This window comes from Lottia gigantea (genome assembly GCF_000327385.1).
Source record: "Lottia gigantea unplaced genomic scaffold LOTGIsca_64, whole genome shotgun sequence".
NCBI classification, from domain to species: Eukaryota; Metazoa; Mollusca; class Gastropoda; family Lottiidae; genus Lottia; species Lottia gigantea.
This window is the reverse complement of record NW_008710179.1, coordinates 162219-177689: the sequence shown is the minus strand read 5'-3', so window position 1 is coordinate 177689 and position 15471 is coordinate 162219. Positions and strand designations below refer to the sequence as shown.

General features: G+C 36.3%; 2 protein-coding genes across 2 annotated transcripts; one reads left to right on the top strand and one right to left on the bottom strand.

The window, feature by feature from the left end:
- Nucleotides 1–1862: 1862 nt before the first annotated feature.
- LOTGIDRAFT_129270 (hypothetical protein) lies at nucleotides 1863–11011 on the bottom strand (the record flags this gene model as incomplete). The annotated part of the gene is made up of 11 exons (XM_009064628.1): nucleotides 1863–2116; nucleotides 2604–2716; nucleotides 2897–3089; nucleotides 3387–3513; nucleotides 3786–3963; nucleotides 4351–4428; nucleotides 4682–4878; nucleotides 9107–9290; nucleotides 9649–9851; nucleotides 10346–10477; nucleotides 10844–11011. The coding sequence occupies 11 exons, from the start codon at nucleotides 11009–11011 to the stop codon at nucleotides 1863–1865; spliced, it is 1827 nt and encodes a 608-aa protein (XP_009062876.1).
- A 1950-nt stretch (nucleotides 11012–12961) lies between these two features.
- Nucleotides 12962–13909, top strand: LOTGIDRAFT_167144 (hypothetical protein; the record flags this gene model as incomplete). Its single annotated transcript, XM_009064627.1, has 1 exon — nucleotides 12962–13909. The coding sequence occupies one exon, from the start codon at nucleotides 12962–12964 to the stop codon at nucleotides 13907–13909; it is 948 nt and encodes a 315-aa protein (XP_009062875.1).
- Between the last annotated feature and the right edge of the window lie 1562 nt (nucleotides 13910–15471).

Sequence of the window (15471 nt, the reverse complement as noted above, 5' to 3'; positions counted from 1 at the left end):
AGCCATCTTAAAACCTTTTATTTTATAGCTCTTTTAAAAATTCGACTAATTAAGTCGAGAAAGAGATTCAAAATGGTTGTGAACAACGTTTGTGTGTATTATTTCTATGTAAAAAACATGCGTAGTTTCGTATGGGGTGAAATATAACCAGCCAAACCTCAATTTTCTTCCTCTCCTTGGACAAAATAGTCATACAAGTCATCGTTGTATTGTCGGTCCACAATTTGTCAAGTGTAATTTGCTGTCTGTGTAAGGCCATAAAATGAATAAGATTTTCAATGTACCTAGAATCTGAAAATGCCTTGGCAAATACTGCTTTTGAATGTTAAGTATATGAAACAAATTATTCAAACATTTTTATAAGAAAGAATCAATCATTACATATTATTGTAAATGCGTCATAAGATATAAATGGTACAAAAATTCTGTAAATATAAAGTGAACGTATATAAAGGTAAACGTAATAGTCGTTCAAATATAATAGCACCAGAGTATATACCTGAATCACTTTTAAACTGGTTCGTTCCCAGCTCTAATAATAAGATGCACACTACGTTACAACAGAATTTTTATTTTCGTTAACGTATCATTTTATTTCTAAGTCTAAATTTCGTTTTTTAAAGAAAAATACCGATATATTATTCGTGGAACTTTCAGTAATTTTGAAGCGAGTCATTACCAAGCTAAAACAATAAACGCGGTTTTAGTGAGATATAATTGCAGTGTACATCCGATGCAATAGTTGGTTTGGTCGCAAAGCCACCATTTACATTACCCACAATATTTAAATTTCTCTCCGGTAGAATGTTAGTGTTTTTATTCTGGTAAATGGCCACACGTAAGGGACCGAAATAATTTACATTGGTGAAAGGGGTAGAGTCGTGTTTCCATGTTGCCGGCCATACAACTCAAATCTTAAATGTGACATTAGACCTTTCAGATCGAAAATCCGACAATCGGTCCGTCTACATTAACATAAAACAATATGCTCTGAACATTTGAAGTTCGAGAATAGGTCGTTTTCTTGAATCTCTTTCCGAATTTTTATGTCTTTCCCGATTAGAAAATATATTTGACATTAAATGTGTTAGATTAAACTTATACCACTCTTCTGCATGTATTCAATTAAAGACAAACCGGGTTCCGGATTTTCATTCCAAAAAGTTATATAAGGCCTAAAGCTACAACAGAGCTCTATCAAAGGACAACACAAAAGATAAGCCTTTATAAACGTCCAAAATGTAGGTTCACAAAAACGTCATTATATAAGAGTGGCTATAACGTTTATTTGGTTTTAGGATGGAATCATTTTTTACCTATGGCACGAATTTTTGATTTATTTGTAACCTGTCACTTTAAATTCGCCAAGACACAATATTATGTTGTTATTTATGCCTCGGTCATATTTGTTGAATGCTTAACATTGAGCCATAGATATCCAGTTACTATTTCTCGTTCATCCAGTTTCTTTCTGATATCATATCTTCTGATGACATTACTGTTGTTATATTCTCGTCTTTTAGACATGGACACTGTCATACTGCCTATAAAACTATCCAGTATATTGTCATCCCATACCTACAATAATATTCAATGCAAAATAAAAGGTAAATTCGTGGAAAATCCATCTAGTATCAATTTCAAGTATTCAAAATACATTCATGTCCTGGAAACAAGATGATTCCCTTCTAGGGCATTTCACAATGTCAGGGTACTATGAACTCAATTCATTTCATTGACTTGTACGCTTGTGAATTCAGCCAATCGTAAAACCATGACATTGTAAAGATGACTCTTGTACTTCATGCAAAAAAAAAAAGGTTTTCTCGCCTTTAATCGCTTACTCTAGTAGACTAAGATGTTCACAGAATCAAGAATTGTGAGGAAATTGCAAGAAATTCCGTACGACAGTTCATCGTATCCTGAATATTCGAATTAAAAATCATAAATTGTAAAATAATCATATTCCGATATCTTACGTCAATTGTAATATCTTCATCTGGTGTACGTTGATAAAACGTCATTCTTTCTTTCCACTGTGGTTTAATTGATTTCTTACTGGTACTAGTTCTGACGTCCTGTCCTTCACATTTTACTGTACAATATGCTTCTATACCTAAATAAAATTTAATTCAATGTACGCTATCATAATGTTCAATGTACGCTATCATAATGTTCAATGTACGCTATCATAATGTTCAATGCACGCTATCATAATGTTCAATGTACGCTATCACAATGTTCAATGTACGCTATCACAATGTTCAATGTACGCTATCATAATGTTCAATGTACGCTATCATAATGTTCAATGTACGCTATCATAATGTTAAATGTATGCTATCATAATGTTCAATGTACGCTACCATGCCTCATTAGGTTTTATATCCTGCCTTTCCAAGTACGTTACCATGTTCTTTAAAAGTAGCCAGCACGTCAAGTAAGCTATCAATCCTTTCCTTTACGTTATTAGGAGCTTAATAAATTTAGTTCGTGTCTACCTCGTTGATTTTGTCGGTTTTAAAGACCTTATTGAATACGGTTTGGATGTATATGTCGGTTTTCTTCGAGAGATCGTTTATAATATATTGGGTATAACTTACCATCCTTGTCTATATCCTTTAAACCATCACAATAATGTATAGTTATAGATGTAGCTGCTATCTTTGGTTTACCTAAACATCCGGGTGGTTTAGGTTGATCTTTGGTTAATTCTCTAAAAATGGAGGGAGAAAATGAACATAGTGAGCACCAAAGAGAGGTTTTTAATTTGGTATGTGACGCAAGCGGTATGAACGTCATCAGATTACAAGCTAAGCGCTAATTAAAACTTTCATGAATAGTTCAAGTATTTGGACATCATTATATGTACACAGACACCTGGACTGACACTTACTTGATTTTGAGTCCAGACTGAGAATATAAGCGTAACATATAGCTACTTTCATATCCAGGGTCAAAGGTTGTGACTAGTAAACAATATCTTCCTTGCTTTAGATGAACTCTATCAAATATACTTCTGGAAACTACATAAGGTCCAGCATGTACCCTCTCACTTCGCTCATGCATTCTATACTTTCTATTTATATCTGTCTGAAATCAGAAGACGTTAAATGAATGCAAAATCATAAAAAATACACATCTCTCTGTGATAATTGGCAGAAAACATCGTTCGGTGGTAATCAACCTAAATCTATCGGGATTGATAACCTATGCCTGCTCTTTTTGTCACCTTTTGTTGTTGAAAGTAGTTCAAATATTTGCCTGCATCTCATTTATTATAATGCAATAGTTCTCAAGGCTATGTACGTTCTAAAATGTCTTTCCACATCTAGAAAGACCTTGTCTTGTGCAGTGGGACGAAAAACTCTCCATTTCAGTGATACTTACACTGACAATTGCATAGCCCACACAATAGTTATCTCCCCTCTTATCAAAACTAGCAGATCGTCTGTCAGCTTGCTCTATTGATATCATTATTTCTTCATCATCCACCAAAACATCTAATAAATACTACAATAAATACATACAATAGTTTGTCTGACTCGGGACATTGTAAATAACGAACTGTTTTCTGCATGGGTGGATATTTTCAGTTATATTGCAATGAATCAAAGAATTATCAACTAAAAGAGGTGAAAATAATCGTCAACTGGTTAGGGATTTGAATATGTACTCAAATTTGTCAATTTAAGTAGCGCTTTGTGCGCTTATGGATGACTAGTTTTTTATTGAACTTCTGAAATGTGTGGTTTTAAACTATCCTTGAGCCAGGTCAGAATTACCTGAGGGTTTTTAAGAAAAGAATTATGATTTCCACATCCACCAGCTAAATGTGGTCGTCTCCATTCACCAGTCAATACATATTTATAATAGGATTTTTTCACGGTGAAAACAGAAGTGTTTACTATATGACAGACATCTATTGTAGTAAAATAACGACAGAAATCATCAAAAGACATCCTGAAATAAATTGTAAAACAAAATTTATTTTTATCCTTTTCTAAGTGAAATCAGTAAAATTCGTTTTAAAGTTTTCATTACAGTATTGCGATCGTCTATTTTACGTGGACGTATATTTCCGGCGCCCTTGCCCGTCTGTCTTGATTTTTATATACTGGAAGTACGCTTCCCAGCGTGATAGGGACAACAGTTTGTGTTAGAATTTTATATACCTTGTTGTTGTTTGCAGATTTTTAATGAAATTTGGTGATACTTTTTATTCACATATTGGATCAGTTTGAAGCTTAGTTTACTGACTTTTAACTCTTGATATACTGAAAATGTATTGGGTATCTTGCTAGGTAACCCGTATTATGTAAATTTTAAAAGGGCATGAGAGGAACATACCAGAATTCCCCATTCTCGTCAAACGTTAATCCCAATTCTTTCTTTTCTCTTTCACTCACTTTTGTCCATTCATGAGATCTGAAAAGTTAACGAACACAAAGTTTACAGTTAAACACACGATTTTACATAATATTTTATTCTGATGTGTCATGTTGTATTTTAGATGATTTTTGATGCTCCATGGTACTCCATAATATAAAATATTGGTCAAGTGTTAAGCTAATTGAGCTTACATTCCTAACTGAGTTTGCATTTTAGTCAACCAAACCACTTCCTCCAATAGTAACTCAATAGAATCTCTTCTCTGAAAAGGCATTGCTTGCTCCCTTACCCATCACTCCAAGGTCCTTTCCATTCAATACCACCCCACGGATTACGGCATCTTATCATCAACATTTTTTCTCTGTTAAATAAATGGAACAGCCCGGTTCCTTTCAGATGTATCTTTTTAACAGCTGTAACACTGTAAGCGTGACCTCTAACTAGACCAATATTTAATTTAGTTTCCATTTCGGCTGCAGATTTCGCCTACAACATAAAACAATGTCTGGTATATGTTTCTAAATATACTTCAATCGCTAGTTATCACTCAAGTTAGATTTAACAACACCACAAAATCGAATTACGTTGATTCATCTTCACCCCATGTTCCTTAAGCACCAGTAGCATATATTGTTTGTAGAATATAAACAATATATGCTTCCGGTGCTTAAAGAACATGCTGTCATTGAGGATTGGTTACTATGATAGAGAACCAGTCGTGACGGTATATGAAATGGTGAGGAGCGATGAAAATGATAATGCAATATTATTCAAAGTTTCAACAAGACTTGACAGTGCGGAATTTCGGACGAACCAATCACCACCAAATGCAGCAGCACCACCAACCAGAAATAGCTGCATTGTCTCAATGCAATCTGGCCCAGCAATGTACGAAGAAAACCTTAATTTCATATTAATTTAGTGTTTAAAAATCACAAAATAACACACAGTTGACAACGACCACATGCTACAAAACAGATTGGTAGCTACAGAAGGCCAAAAGATGACCCCCCCCCCCCATCCTGAAAAGATGGATTACCCTCCTGAAAATTTCTGAGAACCGACCAATTTCATTACGGCAACTATACACCATAAACTATTGCCCCTCGGAAAATATTACTTTCCCCTCCGCAAAATCAAATCTGTAGAAAAAGAAAACTAATGGAATTACAAATTCAGACACAAACAAGAATCGAGAATTTTTAATAAAAACATTATTAGACATGATCACAATATAAAATGAAAAGAAACAATATTATCAATGAAACATACAAATAAGATATACCATCAAGTACAATAACAGTAAATTGTTAAAATCTAAACAAATAAATAACCATTTTGAAAATATAAAATCCCGATATATTACAAATTTAATACTGAATACGACGATTTGAATACTGAATGAGAATAAAGATACAATAATATCAATAAAAGATAGAAGGAAATACATCTATAGCTAGAAATTAAAAAAAAATACTGCTCTGGAATAAGTCTTTAAAAATACCGCTATGGTTGAATAAGGTCATTAAATATTGCTGTGTGGCTTGATATCAGGAACATGGTAATTTTTTACAGTAAGACAGTAAGATTATTATTTATAGATTTATGTGTCCACACTCCGTTCAACGAATTGAATCCAATTATTGCTACTGTTTCTTTTTCCCTGGGTTCACACAAAATGCTGTTTTAGAACACTAACTAATAATGTCCAGTTTAACTACTTTTTTTTTTTTTTTTGGACAATCAGAAGGTCTTAAATACTATATTTTCACTGTCACAAACCAAATGATAGAACCAAACTTTTATCCATAAACGTGTGTCTTACTGGGATGTTGTTGGGAAAGCTGACATAGATCTCCACTTTACTAAATCACTGGGTGGAATTCCAAATTTCTTCTTCTTGTTTTCTGTTGAACGACTGAAGAAATAGCCACATGTTGGTTTCTCGGCGGTGTAAAATGGAGCTACGGAGTTAGAAGAGAAATCAACAGAATGTGTGGACATTGGTCTGTTGACAGTTCGTGATGTAATGTTCTGTATAACAGCTCGTGGTTCATCTAAACTCATTGCTACAGCTTGGTCCGGGGATCTGGAAATGTTGAAGTTTCTGGAATATCTGTTTGGTAGATTCAAGTTTCTCAGTCTTGAACGTTCCAATTTTTCCCATGATAGAAATCGGGGATCTATTTCCAGTAGATTTATTCTTGAATCAGAATTCTCCATATTACAAAACAGTTGCAAGTAGATACTGAATCGTTCCCAAATTAAACAATCTTTTATAGCCCCTGCTCTCTGCTGTGAAACACTTGTTTTTGCCGATGTACTACATTCACTGTGTATAGCTTTTTTAGTTAAACCTCAGTGTTGAAAAAAACATGCGCCGTTTCTAGGCACGCTATTGTTTTGACGTATACAGTTGTATTATGTTGGGGTAAATATTGTAATGGCTGGCTGATTAATAGCGTTAATCACCTATTATGTTTATAATATACCGTTACAATCAGGCTTAATCTATTGGATTATCGTCCAGATCTACTCATAATAGTATTTAAAACGATTTACTGTACTAGGTCATTTCGGACTGGTTTGATTTTCTCTCTATCGATTGCGGTAATCAATATTTAAATGAAATTCTGATCAAGGGAATGTCGTTTAGTTATAAAAACTAGGCTCTAACCTATGTAAAGTGTGTCGTGGACAAAAAAAAGCTGCTTTTTGCACCTTCTAAAAATTAAAAAGAAAATTGACCAGATTTTAAAAAATCATTGTTGTAAATCACTTGGTGTGAAGAATATTATGCCATGTAAGTACTTCTGGACTTACTGGAATTGTGCCAAGACAACAGAATAAACTGTCTTTCTACTCCCAAATCTAAAACACTTACAAATTCTATCTGCATCATTCATCTGGCCAAAGGTTGGTCTGACCTAAAAGGAACCAGGAACCATTGATGTCAGACAGGAAACGGAGCAAACAGAAGTTATAATAAAACCTCAAATGTGCACCATTCTTGTTATTTCTATTGAAGAAACACTTAGCTAAATTGAAGTTATAGGAACCACAGATGATCGTTAATAAATCGGAATGGTGCTAAGAAAAGCTATAAGTGTTCTGTGTACAGTGCAAAAGACCTGATTTGAATCTCATTTAGGTAACAACAGAAGTCTGAAACAATGATTTGTACTTATAAGAACAAAATAACTGAATACCCTATTAGCTACCACGAGCATTTTGTATCTCAAGGGGCAGAAATGGACTCAATAATTGTGGCAAAATTCCCAGCTCTTTTCTGACGTGTGCACGTAAATTGCTAAAATAGATTTTTTGGAAAAAAATGGATACATTTCGTATTTTTTTTTCCATCTCTTGTCTGCATTTGCTTCTTGCTACTATTTTAGACAGTTAATAACACCAGTTTTCTGAATGTTTCTCTGTTTGAGCTGGTATGAAGAAGGCTAAATTATTGAACATTCTTTAGTTAAGAGGTTAATTTAGATACAAGCTAACCGTGCCAAGATGGTAAAACTATAGACTATAAATAATTGACCGTTAAACAAACAATATAAACCATTCATTCTATTATAAATATCAATTTCATTCTCTACTTGAAATAGATCTTCTAAAGATATTTTGATGAAATTCATTTTTATGCAAGCATGAACTTTGAAGCATACTGTGGCGCCACTTCTACGTCAATCGGGGCCCGTCCTGCGTAAGTCCTTCCACTCTAAAGGAACATAAGAGAAATCAAAATGAATTGAGATTATCCGAATAACCAAAAAAAAAACGTTTCTTTTAATACACCCATGTAGAAATACATTCCATGTAGCTGTACATACCACTGAATGAACAGATTATTTTCTTCAGTTCAAGGACCTTTGATTGTAGTCGCAATTGAGAATTATTCATAGGATGATCTGTGATCGCACAATTCGAACCCAACCACAGTCAAAGCCAAATGTATCGGGGGTGTCTGCTCTAAAACTAGTTCGTTACGTCACAGTAGGAGGGCAATATTCTTTTAAATTGTATAGACCTACAAAGTACGTTTAGTAACTAAATAGTAGGTATATGTATAATACATTAAGACAATGTTATTTTCACGCTCTTGATAGGAATCATTGGCACTTCTCCCTTTCTTGTAGACTGTAGAATGCAACAAGTATTATATATTAAAAATACACTACTATGATACTCTGTATATCAATGTAAATCTGGCATTTACACCCATTGTTGTTTCTTTTCAAATGTATAAATAGCCCAAGAACGGAAGCTGTCAACCTTCTCAGAAATGCAAATTCACTTTCCAGACATCAAACGCATTAGGGGGTTTCACTTCTTGAGTCAAACATAATGACATATAAAGAAATAGAGTAACCCATTTTTTTAAATTGTACTTTTCATAACCACACCAATACCAATTTTCACGCCAATATTAACTTCCGGTTGTGGCGGTTGTTTGGGTGAGACAACTCCCATACTCATGGATAGGTCAACTCAGCTTCAGTGGCGGATTGAGCTTAATTTAAACGATCTGCATCACTTCCCACAATAAAATACTAATTCTGGTTCCTTCATTATGATAAAAAAAAAAAATCTGTGAAATTGGATAGTGTAGTTATTACCGCTGGCTACACAATTCTTTGCCAGGATATTTGTCATGGACTCCCTTTAAATCTATAAACCTAGCAAATGAAAAAGTGGCTCAACTGACCTGTATGGAGGCACACATCAATGAATTATTTTCTTTAGCCTTATGAAGAATGTCAAATAATCTCATTTTCTTCTCTTCTCCTCTATAGTCTATCATATCTAATGTCTCTCCTGCACCACCAGTTAAATCTACCATAGCATCTCTTGATTTACCTGCTGTTAAAGCTTCATAACTTCCAAATAACCTACAACCAGAAGTTACAAAGCATCTTGTGTTTGGCCTTGCATTTACCGGGATGTCTTTATTGGTTTGCAAATGGGTCAAACGACAGAGGTAGCCTATGTAGCTTATAATGTTCATTATTTGATGGGCATATTTGGTTATGCAGTTAGTCGAGCAAAGGGTTGTTTTTGATGCTAAAATGAAGAATTTCGAGGTTTATTCTAGCTGATAGTATGGAATACATTTCTCAATTAAATCCTTCAGCTCTATTGGTATTTTATAGCAATTGCCATCATTATTTTATCAATGTTTTGATCAAGGTCTGAAATTTTTAACAGTGTCATTCCACAAGATGATACATTGACTATGAAAGTACATACTTAGCATAAGCCTTTTCTAACAAGGCTGACCAAAATTCATTTCTAGATTTAGAATGTAAGAAGATGAGTTTTCCACCCCTGGTTGGTAACTGGTCGTCAATGACAACATCCAACCATTTTCCACATCTCCAAAATCTAAAGTGGAATATACCAGCATATTTATTTTCTTTACACCACTCTTGTTCATGATAGTCAGGTACGACCTATAGAAAAAATAGAAAAAAGTAAGGCACGATGTGGCATCGTTAGCTCTTAGTTTCGTTTGTTTTTAGGGTGACTGATGGGAGAAGATGGCATCATGTACATTACGCAAATACTTAGGGACGTTCCTTCAAATATGAATATAATTCTACGATTTCAGATATAACTAGAAAATAATCAGCAACATTGGTCATAATCTAGGAACTTTAGAACTACGAGAGAAGCTGCCAATTCTAACAATGGCTCAACTAGATAAATGGGAGCCCGAGGGTTGGGGCCCCATATATACTCTCTTGCGCATCTTGGGATGGGTCCCCCCTTAGGGGTAGGGCCTCGTTAGTTTGGTTCAGCCAGTCCTGATATGATAGTTTTGCCACTACCTGCTAGTGAAAGGGACAGGTTTTCTGCCAATGTCTGTAGCTCTGTCGGTGTATGAAGCCATTCCCTTTACCCCACATAACTATAATAATCTTGCATTGTAATATTGTTCTCCTACCTTCTTCCAAAGACTGGAATCCTCAGCGATACAAGCACAAGCAGCAACAAACCAACAATTTCCTAAAGTTCCTTGAGCAAAATCATCAGCACTAGCTTTATCTATGAAAAATTTAGGGTCTGGAACAATATCCTGTAAATATCATTATGGATAATTATAATCTGAAGGAATATCCTTGGTACCTTGGTTAACTGTAGACAGCTGAAGACAACCGAAGGAGATAATTGATTAGAAAAGTGCACGTGGGGGTGCGGGACTATTCCAAATACGTAATGCGAAGTGTGGGGTTTTAGTAATTATTGCATTCTGCCAGCAAGCCTACGTTCTTATACGTAAATTCTTGTTAAAGGTAAAAGACTTGAGTGAGTCAATCTTGTCCACCAATAGAGTCAGTAATTGTGGAATACCAAAATACAAAAGAAGGTCGGCAAGCTAAGTCGCAGATCGGCAAAGACCTGGATGTTTCGGAGGCTGTGCATTATTACAATATGATTTTACCTTTGGTCTTTTCCAAATGATATCTGCTGGTGCAGGTCTTGAATGGAATACACTGGGACCACACGCCGGAAATGACGTATCTACAAAAAGTCCCTTCTTCTTTATGCATTGAGACTTTATTTTACGGTAACTTTGACCTTTGAAATGTTCTGTTTTTGGACTGGACATTCTGTAAAAAAGTATAAAGAAATAGTAATATCCTTTGAATGGCTATCCTTATATTCGCCTTATTATTAATCAATCTGTGTTTTTAAGCAATGTTAGATATTTTGTTATAATCTTGAAGTTTGACCTACATACCTATTTTAGTTAAAATTAATTCCTTTCCTAGGAGAATATATCAAGTATATAATTGTCATTTTTTACTTGTGTCGCTTTAAAAGGTTATGTTATTTTATTCCAACACAATTTTGTGTTTTGTCCTTTGTGAACTCTTGAACGACTATGTGCAGGTGGCGCTCAAAAGGATAGCAGAATCTATCAAATTGTGTACTTTGCCTTGCCAAATGCTTGACAAAGTACATTTAGAGCAGGAGCCCAGAGGGGTCAGCCTAGCTGAAAAACTAACCAATTCTTATATGTATCACTATTCTCCATGGACATTCCCTTTAAAGGAAATGGACGTCTGCCGGGCATGTATTGGTGGGTGTGGCCAGGAGAGGTCAAAGAAGAGTACCATTATGATAGGCTAGTTCAGCTTGTCAAATAACTAATAGAAACTAGTACCAAAGTGGTCAGCATACAGCCATATACTATAAATGACTTTTGCCAGACATTTCCAGTGGTGGACTGTGTCCGCCAGACAATGATATCCGATACAAGAAAATTGAGCTAGATCAGCTTATGAGCTAACTGCATGAAACCTTTTGTAAAATCTTCGTCTTTAACATGTGTATCAAGAATGACCACTGCCAGACATTTTCTGTAGTGGAAAACCCCTGCCAGACGCCCCCAAATGACCCCACCCCCTAAAATAACCTAGGTTAGCCCATGAGCTAACCGCATGAAACCTTTTGTAAAATCTTCGTCTTTAACATGTGTATCAAGAATGACCACTGCCAGACATTTTCTGTGGTGGAAAACCCCTGCCAGACGCCCCCAAATGACCCCACCCCCTAAAATAACCTAGGTTAGCCCATGAGCTAACCGCATGAAACCTTTTGTAAAATCTTCGTCTTTAACATGTGTATCAAGAATGACCACTGCCAGACATTTTCTGTGGTGGAAAACCCCTGCCAGACGCCCCCAAATGAGCCCCCTAAAATAACCTAGGTTAGCCCATGAGCTAACCGCATGAAACCTTTTGTAAAATGTTCGTCGTTGTTTCGTGTATCAAGAATGACCACTGCCAGACATTTTCTGTGGTGGAAAACCCCTGCTTGACATTTATAATAATTCTGAAAAGAAAATATTAAAAAAGTGACCATGTTAGCTAATGGTTTAATTTTATGATATTGTGGTCTGAAAATGTTATCTATACCATTAGAATGGCTTCCCTGGAAATAAAATGGAGGCCTGAATTGAAAGGCCTTTCTGTCACTTTTACACTCAAAGAAAACGGTAAGTAGTTGTTTTTTTTAATACGTCTCAGTATTACCACAAGACGGCATTTACCTCTTTGTGCACCTATATTGAAACTGAAGTAATAGACAACAAGCCATCTGTCTTAGTCTCCGATTTACTAGACGTGTACAAAGTTGAGTTTACAGGTATTGGGGGTGAAAGGGCAGACATTGTGACCTACACAGCTCAGAATCTTCTCAGAAAGATTAATGACAAGTTAGGATCAAAAATCAATACCAAGTTAGCTGATTATCGGAAGGGAAACTTCATTCACAGTTGTACTGTAACAGAAGATGCCAGAGCCCAACTTCATGAGGATGCTGAACGACACCAAGAGGATGACAAATTACGATGGGCAGCTCTTCATATTCGTTCAAAGATAATGCAGCTGCCAAAATTTAAAACTCCGAATCCCACAACAGTGCAAAATTTGAAGGAATGTGCCCAAGAAATACCAGAGCAGTTGGATCTCTTTTTCAGGAGTCTCTCCTCTGTGGATTGACAAAAAGTCCCCAAGGCTCATTCAAGGATACAATAGATCGCAAGGTGACTGCAATGGCTTCTGATGCAATTTACAATGTTTCTCGTGGTACAGTTAAACCATGGAAGCACATTGCTTTGGGTCTTGGCTTAGCATCTCTCACCGGATCCAAGCTATCCAAGCAGATTTTAAACAGAGCGGGACACAGCATCAGTTACAGTGAAACAAAAGGTCTGGAGACAGAATTTGCATATTCAGTAGAATCTGATGAACGTGACACTCCTGATGGTATTCGACTTGAACCAGGTTTAGCAACTGCCTGTGTCTGGGACAACAATGATGCCAACATAGAAACATTAGATGGCAAAGAAACATTACACGCCACTGTCGGTCATACATACCAGAATATTTTGCAGCATGACAGAGAAACAAATAACATTCCAATAGAATTTCGAGATGGAAGGAACCGACGAAGGTTTGTTGGAAGTCAACGAGAGATACCCCCATTTAGGAAACCTCTCAATACGGCTATGTTTGTCACGAGTGCTAATATGTCTGAATCTTCCAACGCAATTACAGCTGAATCTACAGATACGGCTGAAACATCCAATATGATTACATCTAAATCTACAGAACCAAATGTAATCCAGAGGAAAGTAAAACTGGCAATGAAAGCACTGGATCTCTGTTGGCTTTGGAAATTGTTTGAGGGCAACACACCACTGTATGCTGGATTTATCAGCATGTACATCAAGGATGTCTTACCGATGCAACGAATTTGCTACATGGACCCTATATCTAGATCGCCAACTAACAATGATGTAGTCAAAGAGACAATGATCCGCAACATGAATGTTGCAAGGGAAACAGGACAAGATTATTCCATTGTTACCTATGATTTGGCTGTGGCTTTGAAAGCATACTCTATACAAGCAATAGAAAGTCCAATGTTTGACAACCTGTTAATCATGCTTGGTAATTTTCATGTTGAACTAGATTTCTACGGTGCAGTTGATAAATGAAACAGGAATAGAGTTCATACTTACAGAGGCAGACATCCTTGCTGAAGGATCAATGATGGGATTCATCAAAGGCAAATTTACAACTGCTAAGAATTCATGAATTGCTGGCAAATGTCTTGGAGCAGAAGCTATATCAACGTTTTCTTCTGGACTTACCCGAAGAAGAATATGAGTCAGTCGTACTAGTGATGCACACATTACCTTCAAATGCAAACCAGGCAGAAGTGCATCTTTTAGATCCAGTTGTATTGCAGCATCTTGAGAAGTATGAGGAATTCTTCCAGATGATTATTGATGGTAGCCAAGGACCAACAGCTCAATTCTGGGCAACTTACATCTTCCTCATCAATCGTCTGCACAGAGAGTTGCAGAGATGTGTGAAGACAAATGATGTCAATAGTTATATCAATGTGTTTCCAATGATACTTGGTGTATTCTTCAGCCTCAATCGTCCTAACTATGCCAGATGGGGAACGCTTTTCCTTCAGAAGCTGAAATCATGTGACCCTAAGTTGATTGAGATTTTGGAAAAGGGTGCATTTTCGGTCAGACGTACTACCAAAGATTACAGTAGATCAGCTGTTGACCTGTCTTTAGAACAGTCTGTGAACCGTGATGCAGCATCTCAAATGAAAGGGATTGTCGCATTCAGAAACTGCCATGCGAAGGTGGTCGTTAAGCATGACCCAGAGAGCTATGGCTGTAACTGAGTTAAGAACATTAGCTGGGCTGGAACTAGGGGAAACTGCAGCTGCCCAGTGTCGTCCTTCAAGAATAAAAAAGGACAACAGTCAAATGGCAGCATTGAGTGCAAAAATTGATGAATTTTGCAATCCTTTCAAAAGTGAAACTTTAGGTTGCTTGGTCAATGTTGCTGAATACACTGAAAAGGGGTGAGGATGCAAGGGAAAAATTCTTACATGAATGGGACAGCAACAACCATCGCTTTCTTCAACCAGTCAAACGTACACGAGTACAAAACTTTGCTGCTGAAAATGTCAAGAAGAAAACCAAGTCACCGGCCTTACAGGGAGCAAAGACAAACGCTGAAAGCCTAAGGGATATGTTTATACGTATGATTATTGTTGTTGCAGAGGAGACAAACTTTGATCTAAAAAATGTTCTCTCCTACCCAATTACTACATACCCATTATCGCTTGCACATTGTGATGGGACCCATGTTAAAACTAATAAATCGGTACTTCTGAAGAAACTGGAGTCCCTACAGACTGAACCTGTCACAGAGTCGGAGCTTCCAAGGAATTATGTTCATGTCTATGATGGTGGCCTTCTTCTCCATTCGATCCTCACGCAAACAAACATAGGCGCATCCTATGGATCAATTGCTAGGAGAATATTGTCAGCAGTCTGTTCATATGATGCAAATGAAGCACACGTTTGTCTTGACAAATATGTAGAGAATTCCATCAAAGACAGTGAGAGGAGACTACGAGGGGCCGTTGATTCTGTCTGTGTCATAACAAGGCCAGAACAAACAATACGCCAAAGTGGACAAAAACTTCTTACCAATGGAGTTTTCAAGAACGAACTTGCAAAATTTC